Here is a 19,237-nt window from a genome sequence, read left to right as displayed (position 1 = left end):
TTCTGTGCTTGCACTAAACTGTGTGTGACTTTCCAAGCTTTTGAACAAGCTTCATGACTCCTATATCATTATTATAAAGTGAAAGCGGCTTTCCCCTAACAACAATGATGCTGTTTTTACTTCATTTCGAAATGAGAATCTAAGTATGGAGAACATAATGGCACAAACCAGGCTTGCGGCCGTGTAACATTTTTATGTTGCTGTAATTGATGAAGCTTTTATTACGTTAGACCGTTATTATCATCACAGTGATTACATAAATGAATTACAAAAATACGTCTAAAAAATAAGATACCTTTAGTGTCAATAACAAGTTTAATATCTATTTAAAATATCCACCAATAATAAGAAATAAATGGAAGGTAAAGCTTACTGATCATTTGTCAGGTCTTAAATATTATACGGCCGTATCATATTATTAAATATGATAAATAAATATATATTTGGTTCCATAATAGATTTTTCGAAAGGAGGAACACATGTACTAGTGATGATTAAACTAAAGATGCCCATTTTACTTGCGCTCACTTTTTATGTACAATAGTGTATTCAACATACATAGTCAAATACATATGGCTTGGTATTTAAATGGTCATAATAACTGACACATCACTTAAAAAAACACCTGTCAGTGTCAGTACAACAAAAGTTCTAATTTATGTTTTTTCCCGGATAGCAAGCAGAAGAATAGCTAATATAGTTTAATCGACATTTAAAATCAGCAGTCTGTGGCAAGATATGATAGTGTTGCGTTCCATCTTGATAGATCCAACTATGAGATATGGCTTGTAGATCTTATAGATCTAAACTTTGAGTCCAGTTTCACTAGATCTCTCTCCGTCAGGAACAAATTAAACCTGGAAATATCAACTCCATTGTGAGTCAATCCTTTAACCCAACCACCAGGGAGATATAGAGCTGAAGGGAAGAACAGCAGGCCGGAGACTAAGTGATGTTAAATAGACAGAGAAATGATTTATTGAATAATCTCAGTTGTGCGTTGATGCTCAGTCAAACTCTGCCAAACTTTGTCTGACTAGAAACCGATTCAATATGTGTTTTTAACCATTCAAGATTACAGTATCAAAACATTGTCTCATGACATTATTATGGACCTTGAGATGGAGACCAACGGATACTCATATCAGCATAAGACACAATACAACTCCTAACAAGGTTAAACAACAGGAAAGTAAGGAATAAATAATATGAATAGAAGTGAATAATAAAATGAATGAATGAATACAAATGATGAATATTGTAATAAATGGGATAAATGAAATAGAATAATAAAATGAAATAAACATGAAACAAGTGTATGTTTCTATCCCGATCTATCAATCTTCAACTTGAAAACTAAAATTAATTGTTCTGCCATACTGCCATTATTAACTAAATAATTTACTATTAGCGGTTTGCTGTATTTTATTTGTTAAATTACTAGAACTAAACTTTAGCAAAGCTAGCAGACTAAGCTAACTCTTCAACTGTCAGGAATGCAAATGGCAATAGTCCATGCAATTTTGACATTGAGTCTTTAAAATGAGTCTTTAGCCACTTTTTAAAGGTGTCCACGCTGTCCACAGATCTTAAAACCACTGGAATAGCATTGCATATCAACCTATAAGGCACAATCTCCTCCAGTCTTTAATCTAGAGCAGAGGACAGCTAGCAAGACCTGATTTGGAGATTTCCCATTCCTGCTGGAGTTATACGGTCAGAACAGCTTTTATGGAGCTTGACCATGCAGTGCAGAAGAAAAAAATATAAATTATGAATTGAATTCGAAATTTACAATAATTATGTAATATGTATTAATGTTATATAACTATTGTTTTAACAGAATACTAAATAAGCCCCAAAATATATACATAATACAGTGAACATTTTAACTTCGCTAACTCTCTCAAGGAAAAAAGTCTGAAAACATTGCACCACTGTGTGTGCCTATTTGTGAGCATGCAACGCGGGTATGATTAAGTGACGGACGGATGCATGCATTGCAGAATCCGATCCAGAAACAACGCTTCAAACAACATTTTGGTTGGGTTTTTATGAAAAGTCTAAAAGGATTTTCAGTTCGTTTTGAAACTATGGCGAAACAAATTAGACTGTGGTGAGGCGGTGTTCTGCCAATTTATGATACCCTATCAAATTTTGCCAGAACACCGGCATAGTCTGATGCCTTGTCATACACATACCTGGCTCCGCACTGAATGGGCGGGGCCATTTATGAGTAAAAATGGAAACATGCGCCCTTTCCGCTTTGGACAATGCTCCTCAATGTGAGATTTCTTTGGAACATACACGGCAAATTGCTAATTTTTCATTGTTTCTCGAAGAGTCGTAATAGTTCAACACAGGCAATGACATAACTGCGGCGCCCAATCATTAAGACATCTTCACGCATTCTGGACATTTATAGTGACATCATCAAATTGCAATCGGTTCCTCAGATCGGTGAGGTTAGCAATTACCGATCGAGTCATAAAATGTGATTATCGGCCGATACCGATCTGTGGCCCATCGATCAGAGCATCCCTAGGAAACACATGAGCATCTCCGAGCTGTTCTGAGAGTTTACTTCACAATCATTTTCTTTGAGAAAAGATACATGCACTGAAACGCAAAGGTCTTTGCAGCAGCCTGACAAAATAAACGTCCTGTTAATTTGAACAAATTACGCATAAAAAAACGTTGTGTCGAGCCGACAGATGGGGTTCGCCCTTGAGAACCTATCAACTCTGACTACTATAGAAGTAGCCAATGAAATTAGGCTAATGAAGCAGCATTCATTTACCTTACTATTACTATAGATATGGTCTCGCAGTTTGAGTTAACCGTGAGGTGGAGGTCCACCTTGGGGAGGTCATGGGTTACCAGGAGTGGGAACCAATTCATGAGGTTACATCAGACGGAATAGCCCACGGAGGTGCTGTTACAGACGTCCGGTAGCACTAGGATGGGTTAGAGCTATCTGTGATAGTTCATATGTTCTCCCAACCCGCAGCTCTGCAAATGTCTGCCAGTGCCCAGGAGGTGGCTATACCCTGTGTGGTGTGAGCCCGTACTGCCAATAGCCACGGGAGATCTTGTGAATGGTATGCCACCGTGACTGCATCCAAGATCCAGTGCGCCAGTCTCTGTTTGGAGACAGCCCTCCTCTTCTGCTGTCCTCCGAAACAGACAAAGAGCTGGTCAGAGCTCCTAAAGCTCGTACTGGACACAACACGGACGGGGTTGGGTCCACCTCCCCAATGCGGAGCGACTGCGAGTTCACCACTTGGTCCCGAAAGGGAGTCGTGGGAACTTTGGGCACGTATCCGGGCCTGGGTCTCAGGATAACGTGAGAGTTGCCCAGTCCGAATTCAAGGCAATCCGGGAACACGGAGAATGCTTGAAGATCCCCTACCCTCTTGAAAGAAGCGAGTGCCTTCAAGAGGGACGTCTTACTCGTAAAGTGAGGAAGATCGGAACCACAGAGGGGCTCGAAGGGGGGCCCAGAGAGGCCCGCCAGGACCACATTAAGGTCCCAAGAGGGTATGGGGCGGAGACGAGGAAGGTTCAGCCTTCTCGCGCCCCTTAGGAACCTGGTGATCAGGTCGTGTTGCCCTAGAGACTTTCCATCAACTGAGTAGTGGCGATGGCGGCTACATACACCTTCAGTGTGGAGGGTGAGATGTTAGTCTCCAGTCTCTCTTGTAAGAAGGACAACACGATCCCAATCAAGCACCTCCGTGGGTCTTCTCGCCGAGAGAGACACCAGGACCTGAAAAGGTGCCATTTATAGGCGTATAACCTCCTAGTAGATGAGGCCCTAGCCTGGGTGATGGTGTCCACCACAGAGGGGGGAGCCTACTCAGGATCTCCTCGTCCCGTCCAGAGACCAGACATGGAGGATCCAGAGGTCTGGTCTGGGATGCCACAACGTGCCCTTCCCCTGAGGGAGCAGGTCCTTGGCAAGGGGGGAGTCGTTGTCAAGAGCATTAGCTCCGAGAACCAAGTATGGTTGGGCCAATACGGTGCAATTAGTAGCACTTGGTGCTCCTCTTACCTGACCTTGCACAGTGTCTGTGTAATCGGGCTCACTGGGGGAAAGGCGTACTTCCGCTTGTCCCACGGCCAGCTGTGCGCAAGGGCATCCGTGTCGAGGGGGGCCTCGGACAGGGAGTACCAAAGCAGGCAATGGGTGGTGTCGTGGGAGGCGAACAGGTCAACATGGGCCTGCCCAAACAGCAACCAAATGAGCTGGACAGCGCAGGGTGGATTTTGCACTCTCCGCGAGGTGTATACTGACAATAGAGTGCGTCGGCTGTCTGGTTCAGGTTGCCTGGGATGTGTGTGGCCCGCAGGGAGTGGATTACCTGCTGACTCCACAGGAGGCGGCGTCGGGCAATTTGTGTCACCACAACATGCCTTGTCACCTGCCCAAGAGGGACCCCAGTCCGAAGAAAGGCCATGGAAGACCAGGGGGTTAGGGTGCGTCGGCAGAGGGGTGTAATCACCACTCGACTGCTGCTGGTGTGCCACGCTTTCCTCAGAACTCGACTATATAGCCAGTGTTGGAGCGGTCTTATGTGGATCAACCCGAGGGGTATTACCCGGGCCGAGGACACCATGTGTCCCAGGAGCCTGTGAAAGTGTTTCAGGGGGACCGCTGGCTGCCTGAAGTGTTCCAGGCAGTTCAACACCCACTGGGCGTGTACTGTGGACAGTCGTGCTGTCATGGTGACAGAGTTGAGTTCCATACCGAGAAAGAGGATGCTCTGCACCGGGGAAAGCTTGCTCTTTTTTTGGTTGACCTGAAGTCCCAATCGATCTAGTTGCCGGAGCACAAGGTCCCTTTGTGTACACAACAGATCTCACAAGTGTGCCAAGATAAGCCAGTCGACAGATAGTTCAGTACCATTCTTCCTGAGGGGAGGCGGCTTCCATGATCTTCATGAAGACCCGTAGGGACAGACGGAAAGGGAGGACTCTGTACTGATATGCCCGCCCCTCAAACGCGAACCGTAGGAACGTTCGGTGACAAGGGTGAATCGAGACATGAAAGTAAGCGTCCTTCAGGTCGATTGCCACAAACCAATACTGGGCTGGGCTGCTGGGTAGCAGACGTCGCACGAATCGCAGCGAGGTAGAATATGGCTAATAGCCACTGTCTGCTGAGCGAAGTTCTCGACGGTGTAGCCAAACACCCCCCCTTGCGAGATAGGTGCATCGAGAAAGCGGACTTTCTCTGTGTCACTCACCCGCGCAGGGTTCAGCCAGAGGTGTCTCTCCTGGACCACTAGCGTTGACATTGTCTGACCCAGGGCCTGTGCCATTAGCTTAGTCGCCCGTAGGGCGGCACGGAGATCCTGCATGATACCCTGGTTGCCCTTACCCTCGTGGAGCTCTTTTAACGCCTTGGTGGACCTGCAGGATGGCCATGGCGTGAAGAGTGAAGTCAGCCTGGCCCGCAGCAGTGTAAGCCTTCGACACTAGTAATGCCAAAGTCTTACACACTTTGGACGTTAGGCACGGCAGCCGTCAAAGGTGCACCGCGACCGCTCATTCCACCTGGGGGATATCAACGTAGCCTTTGGCTGCCCCACCAACGAGGGAAGTAAGGGAGCTAGAACTGGTCTGACTGGAGCGAGGGGGAGCTCGGAGTCTTCAGCGTCGGATGCCGACAAGACTCCCTCCGGTGCTGCGAGCGACATCTCATCATCGTCACGCATCGTTTCCGAATATGTGGCGGAGGATCTGGACAGTTTGCCACCGTCGGTTGGGGAACGGTCAGAAGAGCGAGGCTGGTCCGGGTGGCACGTGAGCCATTCATCATTCACATTCATAATTGGTCCAGACAAAAAATAAAATAGAACTGCCATTTAAGTGCCATAAAAACAAAAACACTGACTAAACAGTCAAGGAAGAGCTTGTGACAATGACAATGGAGATTATTATTCATATAGTAAAAGTTTATACAATGAAATGGCGCTCACATGAACTAAATAGAGAAGTTACCTTCGGCATTAATAGCAGATGACGTTTCGTTAGCTCCGCTGCTGCTTGACTCACTTGTTGTTGCTCTGTCGCTAAGTAGTAGTGTATCAAACTCGCGACAGTCCTGCAAATGAATTGCGTGCTGTGTGGCCAAATGTATCTGCATATTGGAGGTAGTTCCTCCCTTTGCCGAAATTAAACTTTTACAGTTGTTGCAAATGACCGCATTTGTGTCTTTTCTAGTGAAATATAACCATGCTTTAGATCGCTTCTGCCTCGATGACATGTTTGCTGCGTAACCAAAACAACGCAGCGCGTGTGTGAGGTCATGTTGATGACACATTTGCAACGAGCGGAACCGATAAGCAGAATCGTTAAGCAGATACGCTAACGGTTCCAAGGAATCGATTCACTGGGCACCGGTTCTAAAGAAGAACCGGTTCTCGGTTCCCATCCCTAGGGCCCACATATATATTTTTTCAGGGGACGCAGAATTCTCTATGTACGGCCCTGCTAATAAGTATGAAGAGAACAACTTTAATATACAAACACACTCTCCAAGCCTGGTCATTAGTATACAGCAGGGCTTAACAATAAGAAACTCCCGATGGCCTGTCGTTTTTTAAGCCTTGCCTTTTTAAATATTTTCAAGATGTTTTTTCAGTTCTCACAGGCTATTTGAGATATCTACGCATCCCAGACAATGCGCAAAATACTCAATTGAGGTCTCTTTAACATCTTAAGTGTAATTTATGGTTGTGCGTAGGACCAACGCCGTAGGCTGTGCATAGCTCTGCATAGCCTGACGTTCACCTCTTCAAAAATTTAACAGCACGGACCCTACGCGGACTGCAAGCGCTGTGATTAGCCTATTTGAAGCCCTCCCTCAGGTAAAAACATCTGTGAAAGCGTCATGTTTACTGAAACGCATTTCCAAATGAATTACTGACAAAGTAAATTATTTGTTCTTCTGTATTTAACATCTCAAGCTGCAACAACAGTGACTGTTTATTTGCCTATGCCTAATGCTTTTGAAACGAGCTGGCTCTTGTCTTGGTTACACAAGCAACACAAGCTTGGACACTGTCTATAGGTCATTGCCTGTCGATGTAGACAACGACTCACAAGTATAAAGGAAAACTGGCGCGTTGTCAATGGCGAAGAGGCTACGGCGTAGGTCGTACTCACGACCATAACTTGCCCTTTACTCTAAAACAGACATTTCCCAGCAAATTATGTTAAAATGTCAATATTGGCAAGTATCCTTGTAAAAGTAGTAAACTATTTTGTAATTAAAAGTAAACATGTTTGGAAACAAAAAGCATGTGAAACAGTATATTAGATCTCTTAAATAGACTGAAGCAACATAAACATCTCTGTTTAAATGTTTTAGCAAACAACAAAGGACGAACACAGAAAAAAATTCACTGCAACTATCTGATTAAATTGTAACTTTCGTAAGATTTAATCTATATAAAATGTATACAGTAAAAACCATAAAGTGTTGTTATACATTATTTCATTTACTGATACTGTATGTAAGGGCATGCTAATGGTAAGTGAAATCTCTCACTTAATGATGGTACATTTTTCTTTTTGTTTGTTTAATGGCTTAACACTTTTTTTCTCACAGGAGAAAAGCCGTTTGCATGTGCCGTATGTGACATGAGATTTATTCAGCGTTACCACTTGGAGCGACACAGCCTTACTCACACAGGTGCGTCTTATTCTTTGTCTTTGGACTGATTTTATAGAATGGTGATGGAACAATGGTGATTTGAGATTTATAAAAAGGTGTTGTTATTTACACAGTGAATCTATCGCTGGTAAATTATCCAAGAAATCTATTTAAAAACTATTGGCTAACAAATGTAATCTTTGTTCCTATTGGTTTCTTGGTGTTGGACCTGAGCTAAACATGGATTTAGGACAAATGGCATTTTAAGGCATTATTTTGAACCAATTTTTTTAAAGTTTTGTGTCAGCATAAAGTAATTTTATGCCACTTTCAAGTCAAGGCTGTTCTCATTTCTTGTGTTAAGGCCGATTTTTACTTCTCCGTCAGACCTACGCCATAGCTTAAGCAGGTAGGCTGTAAGGAGGCTGTACGCCGTAGGCTGACGCGCACCTCTCTAAAAATGTTACAACGCTGCAATTTGACACAGGCCACAAGCACTGTGATTGGTCTGCTTGAATCCCTTCCTTAGGTCAAAATACTCTGCGGTAGCGTCGTGTTTACTCGTAAACATTTCCGAATGAATTATCCAAGTAAACTATTTGTTCTTCTGTATTTATCAACTCAAGCTGGAACAAAATTGACTGCTTACTTGCTTCCATCACTGCTAATGCTTCTCTGTCAATGTACACAACAAGCTGCTGCTTCTTGTCTTGGTTACACAAGCAACATGCCCGTGGATACTGATGACTAGGGGTCATTGCCTGTCGATGTGGACAACAACACAGAAGTATAAACAAAAACCGATGTGTTGCCTATGCCGTAGGTCTGCCACACAAGTAAAAATCAGCCTTTCCAGGTACACAATCACATTACCAAACTTAACTAGCCTTTTTTTATATCATATTTATTGAAGTATTTTGGGATTGTCAGACACATAAACAATACAATCACAGAACAAGACAAAACAAAACAGAACTATGCAGACATTGAAAGAGGAAGAAAAATAAGACGTCTCCTTCTATCAGCTACATTCAGTTTTGCAGTTAACCACATCACCAGGAAAAGGAAAGGGAGGTCAATGAAGTTTTATACTTAAGATATATGACAGTAGGGATAAAGTAAAGTAAAAATAATAAAACAATATAAAACGATAAACTAAGTAACCAGCTAGGCATTATAATAAAAAACAAGGGTGGTACTAAGGAAAATTACATAAAAGATACTAAGCAAGTAGGTTTACAAGTGTCGATAATGGTTGGTTATGGTTATTTTGTAATTTTTTGGGTCGGTTATTTTTTATGGACATATAAAAAAATCACCCGGAAGTTAAGCAAAATAGAAATGAAAGACATTTGGTTTTTGGATATTTATAACAGGTGATTGAATAGAGGCCTTCAAGAAGCATCTATATTTCAACATATACTGTATCTAAGTCTTTCCACATGGAGGAAAGTTCTGTTAACCACGTCTTGAATAGAGGCCTTGACTGTGACTTCCACATACAAAGAATAGATTTTTTGCAATCATCATACCATATTAAATGCCAATCAAAAAACATAACTAATGCGTATTGAGTTGAGGGCCACAAGTTTTTTAATTCTATTTCAATAATTTGAATAATTTCAATTCCGCATTCCCCGCTCATGGAAAATGACAAGGTATTTTATTCCACTACAATAACTGTGCTGTTTGGACTTCTACCCTGTGTTGTTTGAACATTTTTTACTAGTCTTTTTACAACAACCATGGCAGGGGTAGGCAATTGATTTTTCCAAATGGGCCACATGGGAAACTAGGCATAGTGGAGGGCTGAATTTACTTCTATTAATTCTTAATCTCAGTTGTATTGTTAGATTATTATTACTTGCTCGAAGACAGAGGAAAAAGCAGGTTAGTAGTGTTTAAATACAGCAGTAATACTTTTGCAAATCATACTGTGACTGTATCTGTGTCAGATACTGATGTATTTGAATGTACATTCTCCATTAAGCACGCAGCATTCAAAGTCCACTTCTCTTTATTTTTCACCGTTTATTTTTTACTCATAAATGTCAAGGAAGGTAGCCTTGAGTGAACTGAATGCACTACAGACTCACGCCATCTATGGATTTTGTTTGCATTGCATCAGATGACTCATCTTGACCAAAATCTTATTTCAAACGCAATGATACTGCCTCATGGGCTGGATGAAATTGATAGATGTTTGCCCAACCCTGGTGTAGACGATCATTGAATTTGCTACTCTGTATATTTAGGGGTGAAGCCGTATGCTTGTTCCATGTGTGACATGCGGTTTTTCCAACGTTACCACTTGGAGAGGCACAGCCTCACTCATACGGGTATGTGTCATTACATTAGACATTATTGCAAAAAAAACTTATTTTAAAACATTGTTTGATTTACTTTAAAACATTGTATATATTAATATATTATAACTATCACTCTCGCACGCCAAATCTTTCTTGGGTTTTTGATTTTGGCCATATTTTGACTTTATATTTTGAAAACAATGTGAAATATCTTGAAAAACTGTGATCCATTTCAGTGATGTAAATTGCTAAACAGAGTTACAGATCATAGAACGTCTACACTGACCAAAAACAAAGTATGTGAACCAAATAGGTGAAACATTTGCCTTCTATAATAGCGTATATTCCTACTGTCAAAGCAATTCAGCTTTCAAGTACCCTTTTTGTGTATTTTAGACCTGTTTCCCACGGGATGTTATGAGTCTTGTGGTGCTGGGTGACGTCACGTACTGAGTAGCATGTTTGTGATGTCATCGTGTCATGTTTGTTTTTAGATTAGTGTTGGCGCTTCAGATCTATTAAGCTTCTACTCTCTGAACTGTCACATACTGTAATGCCCAACAAAACTGTTTCCAATTGATGTATTTTCTGTTTGGGTTTTCAGATATGAAACAATCATAAAATAGTGACTGAACACCATCCATAATACCACGTGTTCACTAGGACTCACTTTCACTGAAAGTGAGATGTATCCAAATCATAATTTTTTCACCTTTCATGGAAAAGAGTGGCTAAAGTGGGCTGTTTGTGTATGTATGTGATGCGGGATCTGATGACAGTGGGTGATGGTTATTTGTGGGCGGTCAATGTGTGGTCAGTGTGATTTAGAATATTATGTTTTCAACTTGTGAACAAAAATCATTTTAGTCTCCAAATGTACTAAATGAATCCATCCATTTATATTTCATACTTAAAGATGTGTTTTGTATGCTTTTTGAGCAATTTTTTGTACTTTAGTATATATAGGCATAGAAACTGATGTAATCTTTGCATTTAGGGATCAAACCTTACGCTTGCTCCATGTGCGACATGCGATTTTTCCAACGATACCATCTTCAGCGACACAGCCTCATTCATACGGGTATGAGTCCTTTTTTACCCATTGCAACTGTAACTACTTTCATTTGTTTGTTTGCTGTTTTTAAATCGTGGTCTTGTGCTTGCTTATCAGTGCTGCAACTTTCTGCAATTGCTGATCATATAGGGGGCTTGTGGCTCTTTTGTAGCATACATGAGCTTTGATTCCCTTGCTTTGTTAGCATGCTAGATGTCCAAAACATGTCTTCTGCTTTTTCTGTGAAGTGATCATGTTTCATAGTTAACCTATGATAACTATTGCATGTAAACAGCTATTTGCAAATATAAAAATTCAATTGATTATCTTTTTTAAACTCTGTAGATTTTCAAGATAAACATTTATGAATTAAAAAACTATCAGCCCTGATACTATGGAATAAAATTCCTCCCAAAAGTATTGCGATCACCTTAACAAAGAATAAGCGAATTTAAAACCGTGAATACAAACATTAAACACATTTCAAGTTATATTGCACAAAATGAATACATACAGTGGGAACTGAAAGTATTCAGACCCCCTTAAACTGTTCACTCTTTGTTATATTGCAGCCATTTGCTAAATTCATTTAAGTTCATTTTTTTCCTCATTAATGTACACACAGCACCCCATATTGACAGAAAAACACAGAATTGTTGACATTTTTGGAGAGTTATTAAAAAAGAAAAACTGAAATATCACATGGTCCTAAGTATTCAGACCCTTTCCTCAGTATTTAGTTGAAGCACCCTTTTGATTTAATACACCAATGAGTCTTTTTGGGAAAGATGCAACAAGTTTTTCACATCTGGATTTGGGGATCCTCTGCCATTCCTCCTTGCAGATCCTCCCCAGTTCTGTCAGGTTGGATGGTAAACGTTGGTTGACAGCCATTTTTAAGTCTCTCCAGAGATGCTCAATTGGATATAAGTCAGGGCTCTGGCTGGGCTATTCAAGAACAGTCACGGAGTTGTTGTGAAGCCACTCCTTCGTTATTTTAGCTGTGTGATTAGGGTCATTGTCTTGTTGTAAGGTAAACCTTCGGCCGAGTCTGAGGTCCTGAGCACTCTGGAGAAGATTTTCGATATCCCTGTACTTGGCCGCATTCATCTTTCCCTCGATTGCAACCAGTCGTCCTGTTGATGCTGCCACCACCATGCTTCACTGTTTTTTTCAACACATACCGCTTAGAATTAAGGCCAAAAAGTTCTATCTTGGTCTCAACAGACCAGAGAATCTTATTTGTCACCATCTTGGAGTCCTTCAGGTGTTTTTTTTTAGCAAACTCCATGCAGGATTTCATTTGTCTTGCACTGACGAGAGGCTTCCGTCGGGCCACTCTCCCATAAAGCCCCGACTGGTGGAGGGCTGCAGTGATGGTTGACTTTCTACAACTTTCTCCCATCTCCCAAATGCATCTCTGGAGCTCAGCCACAGTGATCTTTGGGTTCTTCTTTACCTCTCTCACCAAGGCTATTCTCCCCCGAGGTCAGTCTGGCCGGATGGCCAGCTCTAGAAAGGGTTCTGGTCGTCTCAAACATCTTCCATTTAAGGATTATGTAGGCCTCTGTGCTCTTAGGAACCTTGAGTGCAGGAGAATTATTTTTGTAACCTTGGCCAGATCTGTGCCTTGCCACAATTCTTCAGGCAGTTCCTTTGACCTCATGATTCTCATTTGCTCTGACATGCACTGTGAGCTGTAAGGTCTTTTATAAACAGGTGTGTGGCTTTCCTAATCAAGTCCAATCAGTATAATCAAACACAGCTGGACTCAAATGAAGGTGTAGAACCATCTCAAGGATGATCAGAAGAAATGGACAGCACCTGAGTTAAATATATGAGTGTCACAGCAAAGGGTCTGATTACTTAGGACCATGTGATATTTCAGTTTTTCTTTTTTAATAAATCTGCAAAAATGTCAACACTTCTGACCACCAAGTGGAGATGGTGGTCTAGTGGGTTAAACCACTGAACTGGTAAATCAAAGGTTGCTGGTTCGATCCCAGCAGCCACCACCAGTGTGTCCTCGAGCAAGACACTTTACTCCATGTTGCTCCAGGGGGATTGTCCCTGTAATAGTGCACTGTAAGTCGCTTTGGATAAAAGCATCTGCCAAATGACTAAATGTAAATGTGTTTTCCTGTCAATATGGGGTGCTGTGTGTACATTAATGAGGGAAAAAACTTAAATGATTTTAGCTAATGGCTGCAATATAACAAAGAGTGAAAAATTTAAGGGGGTCTGAATACTTTCCGTACCCACTGTAAATGCAAAGTTATCGAAATCAAGCACAAAATAATATTTTTTTATTCTCGCTGACATTTTCTGCTTATATTTTCATTTTTTGGACACAAAAAATTTCTCCTCTTGCTTTTTTTCCACAATCTGCGCTTGCTTTTCCAAAGTTCTTTCGAGTTTCATGTTAATTAAGGCGGGATTTAGTGTCACCATTGGTCCACTAGTTCAATCAGTCGAACAGGGCAGTTGACGTCACTCCAAATTATAAAAAAAATTATGCTGTTACTGAGTGTTTGACACACTTATGTCTGTTTTGAGTATTCTCTGCCAGGTCTATGAAAAATTTGTTGTTCGATTCGACCATTTAATCTGTTAAGCTAACATACATATGCATCCTGCTAGCTGGGTTTAGTCAGTAGTGCCATAGTTACTTTATGAATTATTTAAGATTATCAGATGTGTATTTAGAAAAAAAAGACTGAATTGATGTGAATGCGTAATGCATGATTTTAATAGCTCATGAAGATGATTATGCCATATATATCTAAGCACATTTAGATAAGTACACCATGTACTGTTTTAATAGTTTGTTTAATCAGCTCTTGTTGTAAAACTGTTTTTCTAAATAGACAAAGGTGGATGTTTGCGGTTCAGTGCTATGGCATTTTATTTTGGGTTGAAGATTTTATAATTGGAGACCGATATACTTTTACAAATGTGTGGAAGGATTTTATCTGTACAAAGCAGAATCTTACCCCCAATCATCTTTGAATTGTGAAAGTTTCCAGCGGACATTGAGATGTGAATGTTGGCCCTAATGGTTAGAGACTCGGATTTGTGACCAGAAGGTTGACAGTTCGAGCCTTAGGGCCGGCGGGTAACGATTGAGGTGCCCTTGAGTAAGGCACCTTACCCCTTCTTGCTCCACGGGCGCTGCCGTAATAGCTGCCCACTGCTCCGGGTGAACACCACTTGCTGTGCGTATGTGCACTACTCACTGGATGGGTTAAAAGTAGAGGTCACATTTCGGGTATGGGTTACCTGACAAATAGGTCACTTTCACTTTATGATTAAAACATACACACACAATGATGCATCCTTTACATGCATATTTCTATATCTTAGGACCTTTTGGAGCAAGACAGGACTTGACCACTGGAGGAGTCTGAAATGGCTACTTGCTGCATCTTTAGTAGAGATCGCTCTGTGTAAAAAAAGCAAGCGTCACTAAAGGAACGTAATGAGAGACTGGTTTAATTGATTAATTTGTCACAAAACACTAATAAGAGTAATAGAATCACATCTGCAAGAGAATAGTTATATGTTGGCAGTTAAAAAATTCACATTTTGCCATCCGAGTTATCCATACAAGTCCAGTCAATCAATGATTGTAAAAAAGAGTTTCTACTTCATCTTTTAGCTTTCTGAAACTGTTTGAATGGACATGCCAATGTGATGTGTCTTGACAAAAGGACATTTGTCTGATTTCAAGTTTTAGTTAGCAGCTTGTTTTTACTCAAATGTATAGATTGACTTTAGAAGATATTCACACTTTCATGGAGAAAGAATAATTGACATGAACTATGCAAAGCAAAAATACTAATCAATAACTTCTAAGTGTGTTTCAGTTAAGATTTAAGATTAATAGACAAGTTAAAGTTGTTTTGTTTGACTGAAAGTAAAAAAAAACATCTCCCAAATTATTGAACAGTAAGATGATAAAGCGACATTTCAGGCTTATACATTTGGAAAGCATCAATAATCAGTATTTTACTCACCTTAAACATCACAATAGGACAGTGAGCATAGGTTGGTGAGGGTTAAAACTAGTGGTGGGCCGTTAACGGCGTTAACACCGTTAACGCAGTGAGACATTTATCGCGCGATAAAAAAAATGTCGCCGTTAATCTATTCTCAAAGTTGGGTTGGGAGCTGGGTCTATACTACGCAAGCTATGATGACTTTCACCTTGATATTTTAGCGCGGATGTATACCTAGCTTACTTGCACTGTAGGGGGCGAGAACGAGATTTTTCAACTCGCGTGATTCGCGCCACCTCATCTTCTCATAACCAGGGCTTCATTCGCGTCATTCGCGCCGCCTCATCTTCTCATAACCAGGGCTTCATTCGCGTCATTCGCGCCGCCTCATCATCTCATAACCAGGGCTTCATTCGCGCCGCAAGTAGGTCTATTGGCTCTTTGCATTAACATACAAATCACTCGCGCTTGACACGCCATTCGCGTTTGGTCTGAACACAACATAACGTTACTGTGAAATTACCGCATCAAACGTGACCTGCTAACATGGATGCAGCTATGAAGCCGCCGGGTTTGATTCAGGGAATATTAATTTTTAAGAAGCTTCCCAATAGAAACATCGACAAGACTAAGGTTGTTTGCACCTTGTGCAATGCGGAATTGGTTTAAAAAAAAAACTTTCTCTCAACAGGTAGTGGTCTAGCTTTAGTTGAAACCAGTAACTTTGTATTGAGATCTAATGTATTATGGCTCCTGTATGACATATCGCTTGTTGCTCCCTCACTCTTTGTAAGTCGCTTTGGATAAAAGTGTCTGCTAAATGACTAAATGTAAATGTACTGTAGGAGCTCTTCCAGTCTCAAGACCACCTAAACGCAAATCATCCCTTAGCTAATTGCGGAAGTAAACACAAGTTCATCTTATTGAACATAATTTAATTTTCATCACCAATTATCATAGAACATAGAACAGCTTTCTCAAGCAGTTTGTGATGCATTTTGGAAACAAGAGATGAGCCCCTGGTCTAATGCGCCACCTGGTTTGAGAAACCCGTTCTCAAAGACTTACTTTTAGTCATTATTTGGGTATCACACATATTCTGAATGCCTTCGGCATAATTCAAATGAGACATTTTAATCTAGATTAATCTAGATTAATCTTGGAATTAATCTAGATTAATCTAGATTAAAAAAATTAATCTATGCCCACCACTAGTTAAAACTAATGTAAACAATTTTAGCATAAGACTTCAACATAAATTAAAATGGGTCTATGGACTGTATGGAAGCATTGTATTTACATTTACTATTTATAGTTTATATATATAGTTACCAGCTTACTACATGGTGTACTCATCTAAATGCGTTAAGATGCATATGGCAAAATCATCCTCATGAGCTAGCAACATCATGCATTACACATTCACACCAATTCAGTCTTTTTTCTAAGTAAACACCCGATAATCTTAAATAATTCAATAACTATGGCACTACTGACGAAACCCAACAAACAGGATGCATTCGCGTGTTAATTTAACAGACTATGGTCGAATCTAACAACAAATCATAAAAAAGACCTGGCAGAGAATACTCTTAACAGACATAACAAATGTGTCTGACTTACCATAATTATGTTCAATTACCTGTGCTGTGATTGTCCGAGATTTGCAGCTGACCGTTATCCATCTTCACGTGTATGCCGTGAGTCACAGTTGAAGTGAAGTCAACTCCCCTCTTTAACTGATTGAACTAGTAGACCACTGGTGATGCTAAAGCCTGCCCTTATTAAGAGGACACTCTAACTGCAGCATTTGGAAAAGTAAGCGCAGAATGTACAAAAACAAGCAGGGTAAGAAAATGTTTGCAGGATGTGCAAAAAATATATAATCCGAAAATATCAGAAAGCACCAAAAAAATGCCAAATAACCAAGAAAAACATTATTTTCGGTGCGATTTGGACAACTTTGCCAAAAAAAATTTGCAATGTAATTTGAAATGTGTATAAAAGTCTGAATCAAGGTTTTTATCTTGTGATTTACGCTTATTTATTTTTTAAATGCCCTCAACACTTTTGGCAGGAGTTTAGCCCATAGGTTACATGCAAGGCTCTGTTACTGAGGTCATTGTTTTTAAGCACAAACAGATTTCACCAAAAAAAGAATTTGTTTTATGATATATAACAGTTAGATTAGAAATCACTTAGAAAATATTATGTACACAATTAATAGTAATTACTCCCATCTCACTGTCTCTGTCAGCTCTGCCCCGTGTCTGTGTGTCCTACCCCGTGGGCTCGTGCGCACAATATCACACAGTCGCACACACGGGGCGTTAGCCTACTCAAGGAGTTATGGTGTTTTCCCGACAAAAAAGGCCAGATTGGAATAGGAATCCACTTTGTGTCAAAGCTGCAATCCACCGCTCCAAAACGACAAACAAATGAACATGTGAACATAAAATATTGATAAAATGGCAATAGTATCCGCTATCGCAATATTTTTTGATGCGATATATCACCAGACAAAAAGTTGCTATCGCAATAGGCCTAATTCTGCCTGGTTTTACGGATGGGAAACTGTAGCAATATCTGCCAAAATCGATAGTTTGATGATTATCTTATCTCGCATTAACTAAATTCTTAAGATTCAATTAGCATAACTTTCTGAATGTTATTAATTGATATAAAGACTATTTATATTAAACATCAAACAAGTGGTGTTTCTTAACATTTTATATACACAGAGCACAAATCAATATCATTTTGCTGTCCTCAAGATGATTTTTGGTCCTTATCATCGTCAGTTTTTAACTATCCAACTATCGATAGTTGATAATGTGAAATTTGCTTTTATCAACTGATAGAGAATATTGGAAGATATTTCGGTTAATCTCTAATATTGTTTTAAGACTTTGTGGACTATTTAAAGTATTGCTTTTAGAAACATTAAGAATGAGCTTCAAAAGCCTCAGCTATTATGATCATATGTGGGTTGTGAGTCAGTGATTTATTAAACTGTTCAGATTTTTTTCACACGCTTCTCATGTCCAAGCATCTATTGTGCTTCTCTTTTCATTGCAATTTCATAAACATCTGTCATCATGCAACTCTTTAAACTGTGTTGCACTTTTTATACAAATGTGTTGCTTATACTTGTTTAAATCTCACATATATTCTGCTCTGGTCATTTAGGGGTGAAGCCGTATGCTTGCTCCATGTGTGACAGGCGTTTTTTCCAACGTTATCATCTGCAGAGACACAGCCTCACTCATACGGGTATGAGCCGTCTCTTCTTACCCACTCGCACTCTAACTGTATCTGACTTCACAGATGCACAACTGAGCACTGTTGCCAACTAGTCAGCATACTTGTTTTTTTTTTGTGAAGGTAAAGCAAGCTACTTATAAACAGGAAATCATGTTAAATTTTGAAAAACCTCTTAGTTGAAAAAATGTCTCTGTGCCTCCAATAGAAAAACCCACCCTGGATTTTACCTGTGTTAAGGTTTTTTTCAAATGTTCCTCTGTGTTTTTTAAAAGTTGGCAACAATGCTTGATTTCCATAGTTTCCGTTTATACGGGCTTTAACGCAAACATTGACAAACATGGGTCTGGCTGCAACAAACTCGAGTTTGGTCATTGTTGAAGAAAATGCATTGGGGTGTTGGACATATTGCTCTAAAAGTATTGTCGAAGCTTTACACACTGGTCATCTGTTTTTATGGTTGAGACACTATGTTTGTTCCATGTGTGACATGAGTTTTTTCAGCATCATCATCTCCAGAGACACAGCCTCACTCATACAGATATAAGTCAATGAGAATTTGCACACTTCAGGCCCAACTGACATCATAGGACTAGCAGGAACAAAGCTGACTGTGACATCACCTGCTACGGTCCAAAATTTTGTGCTTGAAAGGCACCACAAAAGAGTAAAGCTAGTTGTCTTCTAAAACATAATCGGATGGAAACCTCCAATCTTTAAAGATGGCATGAAATGGAAGTTGCGATTGCTTTTTCTTCCGTATAGTGACGTAAATCTGAGTGAAACAACTTCTGAAATGAGAAGAAATGTATGGCGGGACTTGATTACGTTCATCGATTCCTGATTGGATCGTTAATATAAAGTTGGATGTTGCCAGAGCCATTGAGATATGGTCGCGTCTTCCACGTTGACTCCAATGGAACAATTTTTTCACGGTTTCAATAGTTCCCAG

General features: G+C 40.3%; 1 protein-coding gene across 10 annotated transcripts in view; it reads left to right on the top strand.

Annotated features, from left to right (window-relative positions):
- The window catches only part of znf740a (zinc finger protein 740a), a 64,156-nt gene that overhangs the window by 32,650 nt on the left and 12,269 nt on the right, over positions 1–19,237 (top strand). For 6 of the 10 annotated variants that reach the window (XM_056734361.1, XM_056734368.1, XM_056734363.1 and 3 more), the window contains 4 exons: positions 7,619–7,702; positions 9,919–10,002; positions 10,970–11,053; positions 18,214–18,297. In XM_056734361.1, the coding sequence (XP_056590339.1) occupies positions 7,619–7,702; positions 9,919–10,002; positions 10,970–11,053; positions 18,214–18,297 (336 nt within the window). The remainder of the gene's footprint in view (positions 1–7,618; positions 7,703–9,918; positions 10,003–10,969; positions 11,054–18,213; positions 18,298–19,237) is intronic. The other 4 variants (XM_056734369.1, XM_056734367.1, XM_056734362.1 and 1 more) reach the window with 3 other exon arrangements.

The sequence above is a fragment of the Triplophysa dalaica genome, chromosome 21, assembly GCF_015846415.1.
Source record: "Triplophysa dalaica isolate WHDGS20190420 chromosome 21, ASM1584641v1, whole genome shotgun sequence".
In the NCBI taxonomy this organism is placed as follows: domain Eukaryota; kingdom Metazoa; phylum Chordata; class Actinopteri; order Cypriniformes; family Nemacheilidae; genus Triplophysa; species Triplophysa dalaica.
Note: the sequence above shows the minus strand (reverse complement) of the source record. Positions and strands in the feature narration are given on the sequence as shown.